This window comes from Mobula birostris, chromosome 1, assembly GCF_030028105.1.
Source record: "Mobula birostris isolate sMobBir1 chromosome 1, sMobBir1.hap1, whole genome shotgun sequence".
Lineage (NCBI taxonomy): Eukaryota > Metazoa > Chordata > Chondrichthyes > Myliobatiformes > Myliobatidae > Mobula > Mobula birostris.
The window spans coordinates 32,327,060-32,349,624 of NC_092370.1; the positions used below are offsets into that span (position 1 = coordinate 32,327,060).

A 22,565-nucleotide genomic window follows, 5' to 3' on the forward strand; every position below is an offset into this window, starting at 1 on the left:
AGCTACAGAGAAAGTGCAGTGCGGGTAGACAATAAGATGCAGGATCATAACGAGGTAGCCTGTGAGGTCATGAGTCCATCTATCATACTAAGGAACAATTTAATAGATTTATAATAGCGGGTTAGAAGCTGTCGTAGAGCCAGGTAGTAGGTGCTTTTAGGCTTTTGTACCTTCTGCCCAACGAGAGACATTCTCGTCTGAGGTGAGTGGGGTATTTGATAATGCCCGCTGCTTTACTGAGACAGTGAGAAGTATAGAGAGAGTTCATGGAGGGGAAGCTGATTGTTGTGTTGAGTCCACAACACTGCAGTTTCTTGTGGTCACAGGCAGAACAGTTACCATACCAAGCTTATACATCAAGATAGGATGCTTTTCCATGGTACATCAATAGAAGATTGGTATGGGTCAATGGGGAAAGACAAATTTCATCAGCCTCCTGGGGAAGTAGAAGCACTGGTAAACTTTCTTGGCCATGACGTCTACATGTTTGGACCAGGAAAGACTGTAAGTAATGGTCACAGTGAAGCACTCAACTCTCTGAACCTCAGCACCATTGATGAAGACAGAAGCAAGTGCACGGCACCCCCTTCCTGAAGTCAATGACCACCTCTTTTGTTTTGCTGACAACATCTAAAGATAATTTCTAAAGATAACTGGGCGTTCTTCTGATGCCCAGACAACCGCAGCAAACCGGATTATTTAATCACTGATTTCATTTGCTTTGTTTCTCTTATGGTCAAAGTTCAATGTAAATTTATTATCAAAGTGCATCTATTTCATCATGTACAACCCTGAGATTCATTTTCCCGTGGATGTACTCCATAAATACAATAACCATAACGGAATCAATGAAAGGCAGACAATCAGTGCACAAGAGTCAACAGACTGTGCAAATACAAAAAGAAGGGAAAAAAGAAATAATAATAAATTGATCAATCAATCAATCAGTTAATAAGCTAGCAAGCAGTGAATATCGAGAACATGAGATGAAGAGTTGTGGGAAAATTTCAATGGTGGAGCAAGTGAAGTCATTCCCTCTGGTTCAAGAGCTTGATGGTCGAGGGGTAATAAATGTTCCTGAACCTGGTGGTGCAAGTCCTGAGGCTCCTGTACCTTCTTCCTGATGGCAGCAGGAAGAAGAGAGCATGACCTGGGTGGTGGGGGTTGCTTCTGATGAATGCTGCTTTCAGGGCCCCTAATGGACTAGTCTATATCCACAACTTTTAGTAGGATTCCAAACGGGACACCATTTTTATCTTGTGATAACATTCCACCCAGAGACCCACATAAGCAGAGGTTGACGTTACTGCGCCCAGTTGATAGCTGAAGCTCCTTCACATTGAGGTAATAATATGATGTTAAACTGCTGGACCTTATCCATCAAAGTCTGGATAAAAAACGGAGGCACAAATTCAAGTCCCAACTGAGAGCTGAGAAGCTGAAATCTGATCAATCAGATATGAAATTCAAAAAGCTATTAATAACAATGGTGACCATGAAGCTGCTGGATTTTAAGTGAGCACAATAGTATCATGATAACAGTTACTGGACTGGGATTTAAAGGGCTGGTCAATTTCATGTACAGCAGACCAGTTTAACTCCCTTCAACACATATTAGATTCAAGCAGCAAAATTAATAACAAATAGAACAAATGGTTGTGAAACCACCAGCTTGCTTTTTTTTAATTAAAGAATGAGGTGACATAGTCACACTTCAGACAGTTGAGAGTGGGATAAGGAGAAATTTAATTCAAAGTTCAAAGTAAATTTGTTATCAAAGTACAGATCTGTCTCTGTGCAGGCATACTCAGTAAATCCAAGAGTTATAATGGAATCAATGAATAACTTCTTCCCCTCTTCCATCAGATTTCTGAATGAACTTTGAACCCATGAACACCACTTCACTACTTTGTGTTTCTCTCTTTTTTTTTGCACACTTGTTTATTTTAACTTTTAAGATAGATATATACATTAACAGTTTTATATATGTAATTAAGAATTACAGTAAGTATATTCTATATATATGCTCATTGTAATTTACAGTATTTATTATTGTGCACTGTACTGCTGCCACATAACAACGAATTTCACAACATATGCCGGTGATATTAAACCTGATTCTGATTCTGATTCTGAAAATATCACCCAACAGTGTGGACAAACAACCCAATGTACAAAATACAACAAACTGTGCAATTACAAAAGAGACAAAATAATAATAATAAGCAATTCAAACGGACTAGAAGGGCTGAGATGGCCTGTTTCCGTGCTGTAATTCTTATATGGTTATATGGTTAATTCTCTGACCCAGGTATTTGTGAATGAAGTACGCTGAAACTGAGATTAAGAGATTTTTTGTCACTAAGAGAACCGGAAGACACAGGTAACAGACTGGAGCAGGGGACTCAAAGTATAGGCCTACCTGTCAGTTTGTTCAATGGATGGTGGCTTAATGGCTGTGCGGCTTCATCCACAGTTTTTTCAGTTTGCAAGGGTGAAGCAGTAAGCAGCTCAACCCTGTAGTAAGGTTTAAAATAATTGAATCATTTTCTTAAAGAGCAGCAGAGAAACAAGCCTAGACTTTTGATTTTGCCAGTTGTTGGCCTAACCTTGAGTTTGTTTTGACTGCTGTCTTATGAACACCAGGTTTGATAGTACAAAGCAAGCTGGGTATCCAGATTCATCATCCTTTCCAGCTTCCTCTCCAGCAAATCAATCCACATCTTCTTGGGAAGGACTTTGTCAGGATAGTAAAGCCATTGTACTGCTATCTCTCCGGCTTACTCCATGACAGACTCATGTTTGTGATGCCTCTTTCTTTCAGCCATTTCCCCTCTACCACAAGTCAACGTGTACTATTGTAAAATGGATTTAACAGTGAAGAGCAGTCCATTTCATTGCATTCCAAAAGGTATGTAGGCGAGCTATTTGGATACATGCCACATCTTTAATCTTCAATGACGGCACTGTCTCTGCCCAGATTAATAAAGGCCAGAGCAGCTGCATTTGTGTTGAAACTGCTATCTCCTAGAAGTCCGAAAGACAATTCTGAGGAAAGTTAATTTCAAAGTTCAAAGTAAAATTTATTGTCAGAGTATATACATGTCACCACATACAACCCTGGGATTTTTTTAAATCTGTGGGCGTACTTAGCAAATCTATAGAACAGTAACTATAAACAAGGTCAATGGACAGCAAACTGTGCAGATGGAAATATAAATAAATAGCAATTTTTTTATTCCCTAGCTCTTACAGTATCAGCTTTTGATCATTTGGATTAAATATCACACAGTCCTGGCATTCCCATCATTTACTGGGCAATATTGTCTGGAGCACAGCACACTTCCCAGCCTTTTCCAAGCTCTGTGCAGGTGTATTTACAACTTGTTGGGAGCCTGAGTCAAATTTTCTGTCTAATGCTCTCAGTTGTTTAGCTTATTCTGATCAGGGAACTAGTCTAACATTTCACACATTTCTTGGCAAGTGCACCAAGGAAAGCAAGGTCCAAGCATGTCCTTTCTTCTTATAATTCTGTACAATTACCCAGTGACAAAGATATTTCCAAAAAAAAGTACCAAAGCCAGCAAATATGTGAGAAGCACAGCACAACATCAAAGGCGCATAGCAAATATATTGTTTTTCTTGAAATTGTTTTTCATCACGTTCTTAGAGAACATATATAAATAAACCAAAGATAATGATGTTGTTCTTAATTTTTGGAATTGATACAAATAATTCTCTTTAAACAGAAAAAAAAAAGCTTTTATTCATAAAAGCTTTTCTTTTGCTCCTGTTTGTCTGGGGCAAATTCTAACATTGCTGTATTCATATTCTTGTCTTTTTGTAGCTGAGGGATATGAAGCATCACAGTGGACCCTCCTGGAACATGATTCCTCATCAAGCCAGAATTGATGGCAAGTTGAAGAAATCCACTGCTATATAGCTGACACCTTTTTCCTCTCTCTGCAGAACCGCACATGCAAGGGCCAAAGCTGACGCAGCTGATGCTGCCGCGCAAGCTGCTCGCCAGGAATCCGACATCGCAAGGGGAGTTGCCAGGGAGTTGTCCCCAACCTTCTGCCAGCCAGGTAAACTTTTACATTTTAACACACGAAAGAGCTATTCAGAAGACGGGTTCAAATTTTGTTTATATCACAAGTTGAAAATCTGGCACTTCACGATATGCAAGTTTGAAATGATGTGATGCACCATTGTGATAACAATTACGATTGAATCTTTTCTATTGAACTCATTTCTTATAGAATCAATTTTGATGAATCTCAAATATCTAATGACAATATTTGAAACTAAGACTTTATTCATATTTCTGAGATCTGTATACTGGTAATTGCTACATTGCAAATCTGTCATCTGGTCACAATAAATGAATCAAAACTGCAGTCCCATCAGTTAATATCTAAAAGATTTAAGTTGAATAACAGCATTGGAAAGCTGAGACCTACGTTGGAGAGAATCTTTTATTTTCTTGTCTGTTGGTTTTCTGTATGTTGTGTAATTTCCCATGTGAACCCTCTCTCTGCATGCAAACGAGGCACCAGTAGCTATCAGGATATCTGTTGGTTGTCATGGTAAACCCCATATCCAACAGATGTTACAAATTACCAGTATACTTTCCAAGTGTGCTTTGCTCTTTGTTTAATGCATAATGTTGTCAGGAATACACATGCACCATTAACTGAAAATTAAGTAATCAAATTTACAATGTAAATTGAAAAGATTTGGGTGTTTTTACATCATGGTTGCAAATGCAGTATTGCTCCTGGTGCAAATCCAAGTCCAGTTTGGTTACATAATACATTTTCAAATAGTTTCTGGGCATATGTCATACAGCGAAATAACCTGTGCACTTGACTGACTTTTAATAAACATTCTGTCTTCTCTTGCAACTTTCCTTTTTCTCTGAATCCTAATTAACTTCTGGGCATTTGGACTTTGTCCCACCAACTAGTTTTCTTGTTGATTCTTTTTAACTAATGCTGGTTCAGGTTTCATAATCCCCAATATTGTAGAAATTATCCATACGCAAGGCTTTTGATTTTAAGTCCATAAGATCATAAAACATAGGAGCAGAATTAGGTCATTTGGCCCATCAAGTCTGCTCTGCCAATCAATCATGACTGATTTATTATCCCTGTCAACCCATATCCCTGCCTTCTCCCTGTGATCTTTGATGCCCTTACTAATCAAGAACCTATCAACCTTTGCCTTAAATATATGCAATGACTTGGCCGTCAAAGGCAATGAATTCCACAGAATCACCAGCCTCTGATAAAGAGATTCTTTCTCTTAACTGAGGACTTACACCTATTTTGACCCTTATTTCTGATCATTTCCAAATTTATGAATCCCTAGAATTTGAATAATGCTGTCTTAGGTCGGTGAGTAGGCTTAGATAATTAAGATCTTTTTCCATTAGCCTTTTTTACTGGGCAAGATGGGGTGTAATATTAATCTATTTCCCAGTTTCTGATGGCTGGATAACTGCATGAAGGTGATAAAGATAGATAGGGCCAGGATTTGGCAAATGGGGTATAAAGTAGGAAAATAGGAGTGTCCATTTTGGCAGGAAAAATAAAAGGGAACATTTTATGTGAGTGGTGAGAGATTGCAGAACTCTTGAGATACCCAAAGGGACCTGTCTGTCCTCATGCATGATTCCCAAGGGGCTAGTGTGCAAGTACAGCAAGTGATTCAGAAAGCTTGACTACAGGAATTGGGAGTTCATACTTCTGTAATATAAGGCACTATCAACTTCTGTATACAGTATAGATCAACAATGTTGAAAGCTATACAAAGGAAGTATACTAAACCAGCAGGCTACCTTATAATCAAAGATTGATCAGGCTAGGCTTGTACCTGGAGCTTAGAAGAATGATCAGAAGACTTAATATCAGATTCTGAGAAATCTTGGCACAGTGGACATGGAAAGCATGTTTCTTCATGTGAGAGAACCTGGAACTAGAAGGTCACTGATTTTGTAAAAAGAAGAGGTGATCCATTTGAGAGAGAGGGAGAGAGAGAGAGAGAGACATGTGACTTTGGAACTCTGCTTCCATTGCCCTTTAAGGAAGATAGTTTAACCTTTCATACACCGACATTAATCCTCCCACTGCTAACACCTTTGTGGTTGACATTGACCAGAAGCTTAAATCAAGCTTTTTATCAAGCCAGCTTTGACATTACCCAAGGGCCCCAAGTGCAGGATAGACATGCATATTCTAAGTAATTTGTGTCATGATCCTTCACTGTTTCCGTGCAAGTACAAGCACTCAGGAATATTCTTCTGGATGTGTCCAATCATTTTAACATGCAAGAAGCTCAACATTTCACTTCAACAGTTTTATTCTCTCACTGAATTCTATTTCCACACCCACATCACTGACAAACTTGGAATACATAGAGTAAAGCACAGCAGTTCCTCAGGGATATTTCAACATGTTCCTGTCCCAGTTAGTGATCTTTATTACTGGAAGTATCATCACCTCAAGTTTTTCCAAATCAAATGCTATTCTGTTCCAGTTTTGGTATAAAAGTCATCCTTCACGATAAGCATCCAGAAATTTTCTATCTAGCACCATGTGTTAACCATAACCACGATGGCTACCACAAGATACAAGAAAGGGCAGTTAGGACTGGATACTGTGTGACCAATGCCACCAACATTTGAAGGCACATTTTGTGAGAGGAGGAACAAAGCACTGACAAATTTATCAAATATACAAAGAAAAATGGCCAGGTCAAGTTGTGCTCTTCAGCAGAACATTTATTTATCTATTTATTGAGATACAGTATGGAGTAGGCCCTTGCAGTCCTTCAAGCCACCCCCCCCCCACCGCCCCAGCAATCCCCCAATTTAATCCTAGCCTAATCATGGGACAATTTACTATGGCAAGTTAGACTCTGGACTGTGGGAGGAAATCAGAGCACCTTGAGGAAACCCACACTGTAATGGAGAGAACATACAGGCCGGGTGGCAATTGAACCCTGGTCACTGGTACTGTAAAACATTATGCTAACCACTACAGCACCATGCATGTTGAAGGGTGAAGAAGACAAAATATGTGAGTTTGACACACACAAAAGTATAGCTTTCTTAAAGCTGTGCAGCTGAATACTCAGATCCAGAGGTTTAGGTAACAATCTGTCTCCCCTGCTTCCCACCCCTGTCTACTCCTACTCATGCAATGAGAAGTTTTAAAGTGCAGTCACTTACATTCAGCAAAAGACTAAAGAGGTCTCCCATTTAGAGGAGGGTCCTGGCAATTCTTCCACTTGGAAATAATGAGCTTCTATGGAGCAAATTTTCAAATAAAATGTATAGCAATGAACAAATGGTGTTGTTCTGAGGTCTGCTGTACAAAGCAGGGACAGTGGCTCACTCTTCAAACCACATAAACTAGGTGCTTTGACAGTCAAACATATCAGTAGCTAGGACTTTATCTTCCTTCCTCCTACACAGCACCAGAACTAACATTGATTTTAGTTTCTCTCTGTATTTTTAGAGGATATTTTGCGGAGGCAAGGATATTGAGATTGGTGCAGTGAGTCAGCAGCCACAGAAATCATTGTGTGGGGCTTTCCTACTCCCACAATAAATGACCCAGAGAATCCACACAAAATGCCTTTATACAGCTTCTCCAGTGTGTACAAAGCCAGGAGGTTTGAGAAGGACCCTTGCAGAGTTTCAGAGAAATTTATTTCACATCAACGTGCTAAACCCTGTGTCATTATATTCAAAACACAAAATACTCTGCAGATGCTGGGGTCAAAGCAGCACTCACAACACGCTGGAGGAACTCAGCAGATCGGGCAGCATCCGTGGAAACGATCAGTCAAATTTGTGTGCAAAGGTCTTGGGCATATATATATATATATATATATATATCTAGGGTGCCTAAGATGTTTGCACAGTACTATATTTGTTAATGTGGAGTGGAGAGCGAGTTTGTAAATCTGGCGGGAGCAAAAGATATTGGGGAGGGTGAGGGTGGAGCACCACGGGAGGGGTGTGGGACCAGTGGTATATGTTCACGCAATGATCAGTTGCATATTTTCAATATATTCATATTGTGTGGACTTACATTGAATATAATGGTAGAGGGTTTAGCAGAGGAGTGCTGGGGCAGGGAGTGGTGCAGGTGCAGATAGACCCAGCCTTGAGACACGAGGCAAGGTCATTTGGTTCCAAACAATTGGTTTATTTATTATTACAGAATGTCTCCTTGGTACTTCCCACTCCCTCTCCTCTCTCTTCCCCTTTCCCCAACCATAATTCCCTTCTCACTGCCCTCTTCCCACTCTCAGTCTACAATAGAAACCCATATCAGAATCAGGTTTATCATCACTCACATATGTGATGAAATTTGCTTTTTTGCAGCAGTAAAAAGAATACATAAAATTAGTACAGTACTATGCAAAAGTCTTAGGCACTCTAGCTATATATATGCCTAAGACTTTTGCACAGTACTGTAAGTCATGAACAGTAGAGTTTTTATCAGGAATTGTTATGCACAATGATTTAAATTTATGGATTCTTTAAAGGCTCTCAGGTGGTATGAACTGCAATACTGTGCACTATCCAAAGAAACAATTAATTTTCAGAATTAAAATCAGGTTTTATTGTCACTGACAATAAGTGTGTTGCTTTGCAGTAGCAGTATTGTGTGGGCTTAACAAATTCTTGATTTTGTGGACCATTCAGAAACCTAATGGGATGGTGAAAGAAAGAAACTGCTCCTGAAGCATTGTTTCAGAGTTCACTGTAAATTTAATATCAAAGAACGCACCTGTCACTATACTGTATGTATATACGCTGAGACTCATTTTCTTGCAGGCATTCATAGTAGAATAAAGAAATACAATGGAATCAATGAAAAGATACACACAAAGACTGGAAAAAACAACTGCAAAAGAAGACACACTGTAGAAATAAATAAATAATACTAGGTAGATAGATTGAGTAATTTAAAAAACTGAAAACATGAGTTGTACAGTCCTTGAACGTGAGTCCTTAGGTTGTGGAATGAGTTCAGTGTTAGGAGAGCTTTTTCCTGTGACAGACTGGGCTGTATCTAGGGCATTGATGTTTCCATGCCAGTCAGGGAACTCTCCACTGCATCTATAGAAGTCTGTCAGTATTAGATTTCATGCTGATTCTGAGCAGGCCTCAGGCTCAGAGTTTGGTCTTCAGGCTCCTGTACCCCCTCCCTGATAGTAGTAATGAGAGGAGTGAATGTCTTCAATGGCGAGGCTCCTTCATGATCATCATCATCACAGCTGTCACAGCAGACAGCCAGCCACTCTGGTGTTGTTTGGTTGATATTGAGCAGGTCAGTGTCAGCTAAATCAGGTGAGAGTGGGCAGTTGCGCAGAGCATGCTCAATGTTCTGCACCTTTTCGCCACACTCACAGGACTCGCTGGTCTTTAAACACCATTCCACCATATTGTCTCCCGTCCTACAAACTCCCGCTCTCGCTCTGTTGAGAGTGTACCACTTCCATCTGTCAAGCAGTGCCCCGTCCTTCATGATGAATGTCACCTCCTTGAGGCACCGCCTTTTGAAGGTGTCCTCGATGGTGGGGAGGCTTGTGCCCACGATGGTGCCTAGTTATACCTGATGATTACTTGGTATATTTTTAACTATTACAAATACAGTACATTTATATAGTACTGCTTTTGACTTCTGAATATCCAAGTGCTTTGTACGGTGGAAATCACATCTTTAATTTTAGGAATGACTTTAAGTGCTGCTTTAACTGAGATGCATGAAGAAGAAATTTCAACAAAAACAGATTAAAATGTTAAGAGACTGTTTTAATAAAAATATTTTATACATTGCAGTGGAGGATCAAGTTCATACCTGGAATCTTGCTTGATGCCTATTTTATATTCTAATTAGTGCTAATAAAATGGAAGAGTTTTACTCCCTATCACTGAACCTACTGGATTCTGGAAGCCAATTTCCATCAATTTAATCTAGCAGAATTCAGTAGTTTAAAGGCTGCAGGCAGTATGTCTGTGATGTAATCATGGTCTTTTCATGAGAGTCCCTTCTCTACAGGAGCTAAGGCACAGAATTTGCCCATCGTAGCTGTGGAATACAGCTTACTGAGGAACAAAGAGGAAACTGGCAATCTCAAAATGATCAAAAATACAATCTACCGGGTTTTTTTTTCCAAATGGAACATCGGATTGAAAAGTTATCTGGGTCTGAGCCAGTTCAATCTGTAAAGCTGTTCACTTGTTGAGACACGGTGCGTAATAGGCCGTTTCAGCCCTTCAAGTCATGCTGCCCAGCAGTCTACCGATTTGCCCCTAGCCTAGTTACTGGGGCAATTTGCAATGACCAATAAACATATTAACTGGTGCGTCTTCAAACTGTGGGAGGAAACGGGAGGACCAGGAGAAAACCCACACGTTCCACAGAGAACATACGGACTCTTTACAGATGACATCAGAATTGAACTTTGAACTCTGTGGCCCCAAGCTGTAATAGCATCACGCTAACCGCTGCGCTGTGTGGCGCCCACCTGAAGGCAGTGTTTTGGTGAGAAGCTAACCTGTGGGATTCTAAATAGTAGTAGGCAGTCGTCGATCCCAGGGGATCAGGGGTTTGCAACTCTGGTGGACCGTGTCCTCTCCAGGGCACAACCCTGGGCGGGAAGATTTGAAGAACCGGCTGTTGCCCATGCAGCGGGTTCCCCCTCTCCACGTCACTGATGTAGTCCAAGGGAAGGGCAAGTGTCGATACAGCTTGTCAGAGTGAAGTTGTAAATGTAACACTCACTTTGCCTAGTGGCATGATCTCGGGGGTGGTAACCCCCCCCTGCCCTGCCAAACTTTAGAACTCCCGTTTGGGTGAATGCTGCGTGAAGTGTCCCCTGTGTCAGTACACAATATGCAGTTAAACAAATAAGATTTTATAACTCATACTTGGACTATGAGACTAGCAGAGAACAAAATATAAAATAAAAGGCGCCAAGAATTTATTTAATCAGTTCCTGCACAATTCATTGGAGCTTACAGTTTTCCTTCGCTGATCCTCCTTCGATCGTCGTTGACCCTCGGCTCCCGCCGGAGCCCGGAGGGTCGGACAGCCCACCGACTCCTCAAGTCGCGTCTCCTCTCTTCATTCCCCTCGTGCCTTCTGCCCAAAGCCAGCGAAAACCAACAGCTTTCACACAAACAAGAAAGAATAACATCTCATCCATTGGTTAGCAACTGAATTCCAAAGTCCCGTTATCTCTACCTATAACCCAAACATGCTACTACAGAGAATCCATTACCTCAGCAGTTAACATTACAGAGAAGCCATTTTATTAGCCTTAGCAGTTAACATAAAAGAGAAACCCTTACATAAACAATATCAAGCTGCCTTAGGGACCCCAGCTACAGATTTCTTCCTCGGGGATTACTCCAAAAGCCTTTTCCATGGGTGGGTATGGCCACAAGGCGGCGGAGGTTTAAAATCAGAGTTTTCCTTCTCCTAGGCGGGCTACTGTCCAAGGCTGACAAGCCCCATCTGTCTGAAGCAACTGGTTTTGAGACGCCACTGGTCTGCCTTTGCCCTTTCTCTTGTCAGTAGAAAGAGTTCCACCGGGCCTAGTAGCTAAGCCACACATGAAGGCCAAGAGCTGGACTTGGTTGTCAGAGGCAGTTGGAGACACACACCATTTGGAGCACTTTATAGATAGTGGGAGCTTAACCCCACTACCATCCCCGTCTATGACAACCTTCAGAACCAGGATTCTGAAGAAGCGTAAAGGGAAATAATGAAATAAATGTAATGACACTGAAATAATTAACTTGAGGTCAATCCTGTTGGTTATTCAGGATATGAATTGAATCCATTGGCTTTGGTAAGAATTCTTATTCAGTGCCTTTGGGCATTTTATATTCATCTTTGCCAGCTGTTCAAGGCATATTGGTGGTAGGCCAAAGTGAAAAACTGACCAGGCATGTCTGGTGCACAATTTGCAGGATCGAACCATCTAATCCTTGCCCTATCTGTCTCCTTCATTTGCACGGTGTCTGCAAGCAGTACTTAACAATCTATCCATAAACAGTTGAGCACTGCCGGGATCACACAAGCACAAAGCCTCATTTCATCATGGACGAAAGAGCCTAAATTTGGAGAATCCTCCCGTTCTTTGCAGGTGATGGAATGACCTTGAGATTGAGGAGGTACCCCAGATACATCCATTGCATTGTCCATAGCGCTGTCTGCAATGCAATGCAGTGACTTGCTGAGATTTATTTGACATTGTCTCACAAACCCAGCACATCCTATTACCTGCAAAACAAAAAAAGGCAGCATGTAGGGGAACAGTACAACATGTAAATTGTACAACATGTGGCATCATCATGATTTTGAACTGAATCTCTATGCTCCAGGCTCTCTATCTAACAACTCTATGTGATTATCTTTAGCACATGAACTACACCTACTCTCAAAATTGGTTAAGGCCACCCTCTCATGGCCATTTGTAAAATTCTAATTAACGTTAGTCCTACTGGGATTGTGAAATCCTGTTTGTTAACCTAAAAACACAAGCACAAGAGCAGTTTGTAAATGTGACAGTTTACATAGAGTATGTCTTGCAAATGACGTAAAATTAATAACCAAATGAGCTGATTCAGTGGTTTTATTTGAATAGAGCTTTGAACAAACTTGTCTGAATTGTATCTTGGGGTGTTTCCCATCCAATTGATTGTGCAGCCATGGTCACCGCTTAACCTTTCATCCCAAAGACAGTGGTCTTAATAGTAATAGCAACAAAGGAAGTGAAAGAGTATCTGGGTTTGAAATATGTCATCTACAGAGTGTAACACTAACCTAATGTGCAGGCATTTTATAACAGTGGCCGTTGACGTACTTTAGTTGGATTTCTGTTGTGGCATCGAGCCTACTTCAGCAGTCCTGGTTGGCTGGAAGGTAAGAAGGTGGCACCTGCTATTCAGCACCCAACTGGAAGGTCTCCCCGCCTCCAGCCCACTCTCTCCCCGTCTCACTACCCCCTCTTCCTAACGCCCACAAACCACCCTGATTACTCCAGTGTATGCTTTAAGATTATACCAGTCAAAACAGAAAATATCTGTCTCCAATATTAATGGGTTATTCAGCTATTTTCAGCTACACCTCCACATTTACCCATAAAATTTGTTTTAGCATAAATGCGTACATTCCACCCAGACGCAATTAGTATCATGTCTAATTTGCTAGATTACTTATAGCACCCATCAAAGAAATTTGACAAGAATTGGTCGAGTTACAGTGTTTCATAATTAAATTTTCCTCAGCATGTCCAAGTGAAGAAGTGACCCTTATAAATAAGTCTCCCGTATTTCTTAGTTTGGACCACATAAATAATTTCAACTTATTTAAAAAGCACTTTTTATACAGACGATGTAGTTCAAAGTGGTTTACAATGGAATAATGTGCAAACGTGAAAATGAAAGCCAAAAAGATGTTAATTAAAAGCAAGGTTTAATAAATAGATTTTGACCTGGAATTTAATAGTCTCAACTGAGTCTACATCCTTTATAGTATTAGGTATTGAATTTCACAGTTTTGGAGCAAAGTTCCAAAAAACAAAGTAAATTTATTATCAAACTACTTGTATGTCATCATATACAATCGTGAGATTCATTTTCTTGTGAGCATACTCAATAAATAAAAACAACCATTGTAGAATCAATGAAAGACCACACCAACAAGGTGGACAACCAGTGTGTAAGACAACAAACTGTGCTAATACAAAAAGAAAGGGAAAAAAGAAATAATATTAATAATAACAACAACTCAAGACGATAAATGCAGAAAATGCCAAGAGAAACCAGAAACAATCTTAACACAGTACAGGATCCTGTGGCAGTTTAACTCAATCTGATTGCTTACACAGGCACAATCAAGTGGCAAACATCATTCACCAAAATCTTGATTTAAAATACAGATTCATAAAGAAACCATAACTTACATAAGTACAAGCCAGATCCAGTTTTAGAGTCAGAGTCCCACTAATTAAATTACGGCCAATCCGTTATTACAGATAGGACAATCCATATCTGTCTGGATAATAATACAGGATAAACAAGCAAGAACAACTTACTTAATAGATATAGCCATTCCAAACACACATAATGTACAGAAATCAATAAATGGCATAATTTACATATTACTATTTAACTATTTATGGTTTTATTACTATTTATTATTTATGGTGCAACTGTAACGAAAACCAATTTCCCCCAGGATCAATAAAATATGACTATGACTATGAAAAACACCAGAAATATGCTGAATTAAAAGAGGAAACTGAAAGACTATGGAACATGAACATGTCCCAATACTAATATCTACAACCGGTATCAGCCTGAAGTCACAACACAACAACATTAAACAATTAGGCTTACACAGTACTATTTATGTAAATCTCCAGAAAACCACAATACTAACCTCCACTAGAATAGTCCAAAAGTTCCTAGCAATTAAGAAATGAGTGTGCTTGGCTGTACCCATACCTCAGGTTTTACCAGCTAGAGCAGAGAAAAAAATAAAAATGTAATAATAATAATAAATAAGCAATAAATATTGAGAATATGAAATGAAGAGCCCTTGAAGTGAGTCTATAGGTTGTGGGAACAGTTCAGTGAACTATAAGTGAAGTTGAGTGAAGTTAACCCCTCTGATTCAAGAGCCTGATGGTTGAGGGATAATAGCTGTTCCTGAACCTGGTGGTACAAGTCTTGAGGCTCCTGTACCTTCTTCTTGATGGCAGCAGTGAGAAGAGAGAATCACCTGGGTTGTGGGGGTCCCTGATGATGGATGCTGCTTTCCTGTGAAAGCGCTTTCAAGCTGACCTGCCAATTATATTTGGAGGGAGATTGTTTAAGTTTAAGAGACTGGTAGATGAAGACCTGAGATCTCGAGCAGGATTTTAATACGAAAGTGATTCTGTGATGTACTTTGGTCCCAGACCATTAAGAGCTTTAAAAACAAGTACGAGAACTTTAAAATGAATTCTAAAAGATACACAAACATGAGGAACTCTGCAGATGCTGTGATTTCAAGCAACACACATAAAAGTTGCTAGTGAACGCAGCAGGCCAGGCAGCATCTCTAGGAAGAGGTACAGTTGACGCTTCGGGCCGAGACCCTTCGTCAGAACTAACTGAAAGAAGAGATAGTAAGAGATTTGAAAGTGGGAGGGGGAGCGGGAGACCCGAAATGATAGGAGAAGACAGGAGGGGGAGGGATGGAGCGAGTCTGAGTCAAAATGTGGTCGAAAAGTTGAAGAGCCGAAGAAATTACAGATGGGGAGCAGTGAGAGATGGTTTCACTGAACTCCTGTCGAAGAGAAGATTTAAAGTTCTTCAAAGTAGGCATCACCGGAAGAGGCTTCGCAGTAATGAATTTAAAAATGCAAACACGAGGAAATTTGCAGATGCTGGATTTTCAAGCAACACACATAAAAGTTGCTGGTGAACGCAGCAGGCCAGGCAGCATCTCTAGGAAGAGGTACAGTCGACGTTTTGGGCAGAGACCCTTCGTCAGGACTAACTGAAAGAAGAGATGGTAAGAGATTTGAAAGTGGGAGGGGGAGGGGGAGGGGGAGATCCGAAATGATAGAAGACAGGAGAGGGAGGGATGGAGCGAGTCTGAGTCAAAATGTGGTCAAAAAGTTGAAGAGCCGAAGATGGGGAGCAGTGAGAGATGGTTTCACTGAACTCCCATTGAACAACACCTTATATTCCGTCTAGGTAGCCTCCAACCTGATGGCATGAACATTGACTTCTCAAACTTCCGCTAATGCCCCACCTCCTCCTCGTACCCCATCCGTTATTTATTTATATACACACATTCTTTTTCCCTCTCTCCTTTTTCTCCCTCTGTCCCTCTCGCTATACCCCTTGCCCATCCTCTGGGTTTTCCCCCCCTCCCCCTTTTCTTTCTCCCTAGACCTCGGGTCCCATGATCCTCTCATGTCCCTTATGCCAATCAACTTTCCAGCTCTTGGCTCCATCCCTCCCCCTCCTGTCTTCTCCTATCAGTTTGGATCTCCCCCTCCCCCTCCCACTTTCAAATCTCTTACTCACTCTTCTTTCAGTTAGTCCTGACGAAGGGTCTCGGCCCAAAACATTGACTGTACCTCTTCCTAGAGATGCTGCCTGGCCTGCTGCGTTCACCAGCAACTTCGATGTGTGTTGTCTGAAAGATACAGGAAGCCAATGTATACGAGCTAGAATGGGAGGGATATGCTTCCCCATCCTGGTTTAAGAATGAGCTGGTACTAAGGTTTAAGTTGATTAGAAACACCACACACCATATTGATCTCGTGTTGTTTGAGAAAGGGGAAAATTGATGAGCCAAAATTTGTAAAATATTGTGAAAGAATATCAAGAACTTGTAGAGTCATAGCCTAATAAGTAGTTGACTTTTTGTGGTAACTTGGCTCCCTGCTATGTGTAAAGTTACTCATAATATTCATTGCCAGCAAGAGCATTTGCTCATATATCTCCCCACTCACAACTTCTCCTTGTTAACGTTCCAGTCATTGTCTGTATGTTAATAATAAACCTGAATATTTGATTTTACAGTTGTTTAATTATCTCTGTAAGGGCGTTCATCGCTGATCACCAAAGAATTTACAGTGCTTCTCAGTAATTACATTACACAGTGTATTTCTGAGAGATACAAGTCATTATCTAAATTAAGTTTAGTCTACCAGAGAATAACTTAATATCCAACTGTAAAAGATGTTGCATTCTTACAAAACCATTAATCTTAGATCTGTTAATCTGTTGTCTACAATCTAGGATTACCAGGTTGTCTTCAGTTACAAACGTTCAGAATCTTGAGTTGAGATCATATCCAAACTTCATTGCATCATATGGGTGTAAGATAATCCAATACAGTTGTCTGGTACAGTTCACTTTGGAATACTAAAAAGTGATTGAGACCTCAAGAAATTGTTGGTTTAATGTTTAATTATTTAACGTGACTATTCCGTCTTGCTTTCTCCTGCAATTTCCACAGAACACTTTAGCCAACCCTGCTCTGTTCAGTTTCTGAGAAGCATTTACTGACCATGCACATTTGATGTTGGACATGCATTGACAGTGATACCTCGGGAATCCACTCTAATTTTAAACCTTGATAGAAGTGATGCAACTGAGGAAAGAGGTAGCCATAGAATTGTATTATCGAAGTCCAGCCTACTACAGTAAATAGTATTTCCCCCTTTAAAGGCCTAATTATCCTAGGCCTCTGACTAAGTGTATCCTAGCATGTTAAGGGAAGCAAGAGAGGTGGTCACTGGAGTCTGGGAAAGGTTTTCATATCTGTTAGGTATAGATGTGCTGTTGGAAGATAGGTAAAGTAGCTAATGCTTTTTCCTTTATTTAAAAGCTGCATGGATAAGCTAGGAAACTATATGAATGAATAATTTATCAGTCTGGAAGAGTTATTAGGAAAGATTCCACGGAATGAAGATTATTTGCATTTCTTATTATTTGGAAAGACAAAAACTGATTAGGAATGGCCATCATGGGAAATGCAAATAATCTTCTTACAGATTTGACTACATTTACTGAAGAGATGCCCAAGAGGATTGCCATATTGTCTCCGTGGGTTTTTGCAAGGCCTTTGACAAGGTCTTGCATAGTAGGCTGGTCTGGTAGACTAGATCACATGGGATCCAGGGTGAGTTAGAAAATTGGATATAAATTTGTCTTGGTAGTGGGAGGCAGTGTGTGGTGGTGGCGAGTTGGTTTTCAGATTGAAAGTCAATGGTCTGCTGCAAGGAACAATGCTGGATGCTCAGTTATTTGTTATTTCTGTCATGATTTAGATGAGAATGTAGGTGGCATGATTAGTCAGTCTGCAGGTGACACTAAAATTGGTGGTATAAATGACAGTGAAAAAGACTGTGGAAGGTTAGAACTGGATATAGATCAACTAGGAAAATGGGCAAGAGTACAACAGATGGATGTTAAAATGGACAACTGTGAAGCGATGCATTTTGGGAAGTTAAACCAGGGTAGGATTAACACAGTGCATGCCAGGACCTTGGAGAGTGTTGATAAACAGAGTGATTTTGGGGTACAAGTATACAGTGTAGTTTCCTGAAAATGGGAACGCAGATGGCTAGAGTGAACAGAAAGACATATATGGCATGCTTGCCTGCATTGACAGAGGCATTGAGTATGAGAATGTTGGGATATCGTATTGCAGCTGTACACTTTTGTTTGGAATATTGTTTGTATTTCTCACCACCACACTGTAGGAAGGACATGATTAAGCAAGAGAGGGTGTAGAAAATATTCACAAGGACGATGTCTGGAGAGCTTGAGTTATAAGGAGCAATTGAATAGGCTAGGTCTGGAGCAAAGGAGGCTGAGAAGTGGCATGATGCAGATGTATAAAATTATTTATCTGGGGATACAGCAGTTACAGGCCCTTCCAGTCGGACAAGCCTCCAATGCCCAATTATACCCACATTACTGATTAAAGTTCAAAGTAAAATTTGTTATTAGAGTATATACATGTCACCACATACAACCCTGAGACTCTTTTTCTGCGGGCAAACTTAGCAAATCCATAGAACAGGAAATGTAAACTGCAAACATCGGGAACTGTTAACTGTAAACAAACCGGGCGAATGCTGATAGAAATAAATAGTAATAAATAATGACCATGAAATAACAACATAACAGAATCCTTAAATGAGTGTGGCTATCCCCTTTTCTTCAAGAGCCTGATGGCTGAGGGGTAGTAACTGTTCTTGAACCCGATGATGCGAGTCCTGAGGCTCCTGTACCATCTACCTGAAGCCAACAGTGGGAAAAGAGCACGGTCTGGGTGGTGGGATTCTTTGATGACGGACGCTGCTTCTCTATGGCAACATTTCATGTAGATGGTTTTACCTGAGATGTAGTGGGCCGAATCCACAACCTTTTGTAGGAACCAATTAACCCGTACACCTTTGGAAGGTGGTAGGAAACTAGGGCACCTGGAAAAAACCCACACATTCACAGGGAGAATTCCTCACAGATAGCAGTGAAATAGTACCTGGGTCATTGGCGCTGTAACATATGCTAACCACGACATTACCATGTTTTAAAAATATGAAAGGTATGCGTGTCATAGATAGATCATATCTACTTCCAGTGGTAAGGATATCTAAAACTGCAGGGCATAGGTCTAATATGAGACGGGGCAAGTATAAAAGAGATCTAAGGGGCAAATTTTTAACACAGAAAGTAATTGATGTGTATATTGAGCTTCCGGTGGAATTGTGAAGACAGGAAAAGTAACAACATTGTAAGAGACATCTGGATAGGTAGTTGAATGACTGGGGTCAAAGGGGATATGGAATGAATCTAAGTAAAAGGGGGATTAGTTTCAATAAGCATATTAACAAAGACATGGCAGGATTTTACTATTCTGTACAACTCTTATGAATTTTGGTTTACTCTCCTGTTATTGCTGTTGTTAATTTAACTTTTTGTCTAGTACTTTGCAATGACAAGGACATTAGGATAGAATTCATATGCTTACTGAGCTGTAGGCAGTTATCTACCACTGTTTCCAGTGATAAACTATCTCAAACCTGAATCAGGTTTATTATCACTGGCAAAAGTTGTTAAATTTGGTGTTTGTGACAGCAGTCCAGTGCAAGGTGTAAAACTACTGTAAGGTACAACACAAATAAATAGTGCAAAAGATGAATAATCGAGTCATGTTCATGAGTTCATGGACCATTCAGAAATTCTAAATCATTGAGTGTGGGTCTTCATGCTCCTTCACCTCCTCCCTGATGGTAGCAATGCAAAGGGGGTATGTCACACATGGTGAGGGTCTTCAAAGATGGTTGTTGCTTGCTTGAAATACCGCTTATAGAAGATGTTGAGATTTGACACACCGAATGTTGTGACATCGAGGAAAGCCCCCTCTCCCTCAAAGAACAGGCACCCTGTCCGACTGCAGCTGAGGAGAGTAGGCTCCTAGCCGGGGTAAATCCACACAAAGCTGTGGGTTGGGCAACAGGCCTTGTCAAGTGCTGAGGGACAGTGCAGGCCAGCTAACAGAGACCTTAGTGAACATCCTGAACATCTCTCTGAATCAGCCCACTGTCCCTGCAGGCTTCAAGACAGCCACCATTATTTTGGTGCCCAAGAGAGTAATGTTATCTAGCCTAAACGATTACCACCCAGTAGCACCAACTTCAACAATCATGAAGTGCTTTGAGCAGCTGGTAATGAATCGTATAAATCCCACCTTCCAGCTTCAGTGGACCCTTTCTCGTTCACCTACTGCTCAAACTGATCCACTGATGATGCTATAGCCTCGGCCATCCACTCCAGCTTGCCCTCCCCACCTTGAAAAATGATGACTCATATGCCAGGACATTGTCTGTGGAGAGAGAGAAGAGCACAAAGTTCCTTGGTGAGCACATACTGGATGATCTAACCTGGACCCACAACACTTCCTCACTAGTCAAGAATTTCTGAGGAGATTGAAGCCTCCATTCTAACAGCTTCCTACAGGAACATCATTGAGAGTGTCTTGTTTGTGTGCATCAGTCTGCGGTACAGAAGCTGCAAGGCATTGGACCACAAGAATCAACAGGGGAGAGTAAAAACTGCCAAGAGGATCATCGACATCTCCCTCTTTCCTATTTCCGACATTGACCGGGAGCATTGCAGCCCGAAGCATTGTTGAGGATCCCTACCACCTATCCCACACTCTCTTTGAATTACTACCATCAGGGAGGAGGTGGGGAAGCATCAGGGCTAGAATTGCCAGACTGGGTAAAAGCTTCTTCCCTCAGGCTGTGAGACGAATGAATACCCTGCCACGCCGGGGTCTCGTCACTCGGAACAACGAGCTGTTTACTGTTTACCTGTGCTACATTCTGACTTGTATTTTATTCATTTATTTATGGCAATGTTTTGATTTATGTGCTGTGTGAGGGTGCGGCGTGGTCCGGAGGAACGTTGTTTTGTTTGGTTGTATATATGTACAGTCAGATGACAATAAACTTGAGCTTGGTGGCAGGGAGGGTTGTGCCAATTACTGACCAAGGTACCTAAACTAATTTTATAAATTAAGTAGCCATGCTCTGCGAGGTCAGCCACAAATAAGTTGCAATCTAATATATAAAACCACACACGTCACCTTTATTTAAGAAGAACCTCTTTAGTTCAGAAGCAAAGTGTTCCAAATTTTTTCCTGATTGATTCTGCACAGAGGTTCAGTGGAAAGGGCAAGGCTTTGAATCAAGCTAAAGCAATATTCCCAGGATGTCTGTATAAAACTCGTTCACAATTTAAATAGGAAAACAATACAAAGTGGGAATATATGACTCAAGTAACTTCACATTATTACAGAATTGATATATATGGTTTCAGTGGTTAGTGAGTTCATTTAATTACTGAATACCATTTGGCACAAATATCTGTACAGCGGGTCAACAAACCACTGAGTATTGTAAATCCATTTTATAAATCAAGCAGCCATACTCTGCAAAATCAGCAGCAAATTAAATGCAATCCAAGATATAAAAACATATGCATCACTTCAGCAGAATAGAGTACAAGCTACCCAGAACAATGAATTCCACTATATTTGATCAGCAGATACTGTACAATTGGTGTAGAGAAGTACCAGAGAAATGGTAGCAAATGCACTTCAGTTGCAGAGTCAGCAAACTGCACAAACCTTTTAATTCTTTCAGGACAAGTGATGAGCTGAAATGTTGCTAAGTGCTTAAAAAAAAAAGCTCTGTTGTTATTCCGGTTCAATACCACAAGGCCTTAAGATATGGGAGCAGTATTAGGCCATTTGGCCCATCGAGTCTGCTCTGCCATTTCATCATGGCCAATCAATTTTTCCTCTCAGCCCCAATCTCCTGCCTTTTCTGCTGACTACAGCCTATTTTACCATGTGTCTCCAAGTACCCCGAGAAAACATCCTTAACAAAAAGTATGTAGTGCATAAAAAAAGAATCTAATGCTTAACAATTGACATTAACATCTTCCCAACCACCCACTGAGGTCAGAGTAACTGACCTATAATTTCCTTCCTTCTTGAACAGTGGAGTAACATTTGCAGTTTTCCAGTCTTCCAGTCTTCCAGGACCATTCCAGAATCTAGTGATTCTTGAAAGATTATTAATGATGCCTCCACAATCTCTTCAGCCATATCTTGCAGAACTCTCCAGAACCATCTGGCCCAAGTGACTGATCTACCTTCAGACATTTCAGTTTCCCGACAAACTTCTCCCTAGAATGGTAACTTCACAGACTGCATGACCTCTGACACCTGGAACTTCCAGCGTACTGCTAGTATCTTCCATAGTGAAGACTGATGCAAAACACTTATTCAGCTCATCTGCCATTTCCTTGTCCCCCATTACTGCCTCTCCAACGTCATTTTCCAGTGGTCCAATATCCAGTCTCGCCTCTGTTTTTACACTTTATTTATCTGAAGCGACTTTTGGTATCCGCTCTCATATTATTGGCTTGCTTACTTTCATATTCC

The 22,565-nt window shown here is 40.7% G+C and overlaps 1 protein-coding gene across 6 annotated transcripts in view; it reads left to right on the plus strand.

Annotated features, from left to right (window-relative positions):
* Positions 1-22,565, plus strand: part of LOC140195332 (junctophilin-1-like) — a 156,608-nt gene that overhangs the window by 82,916 nt on the left and 51,127 nt on the right. For all 6 annotated transcript variants that reach the window (XM_072253494.1, XM_072253466.1, XM_072253476.1 and 3 more), the window contains one exon: positions 3,970-4,088. In XM_072253494.1, the coding sequence (XP_072109595.1) occupies positions 3,970-4,088 (119 nt within the window). The remainder of the gene's footprint in view (positions 1-3,969; positions 4,089-22,565) is intronic.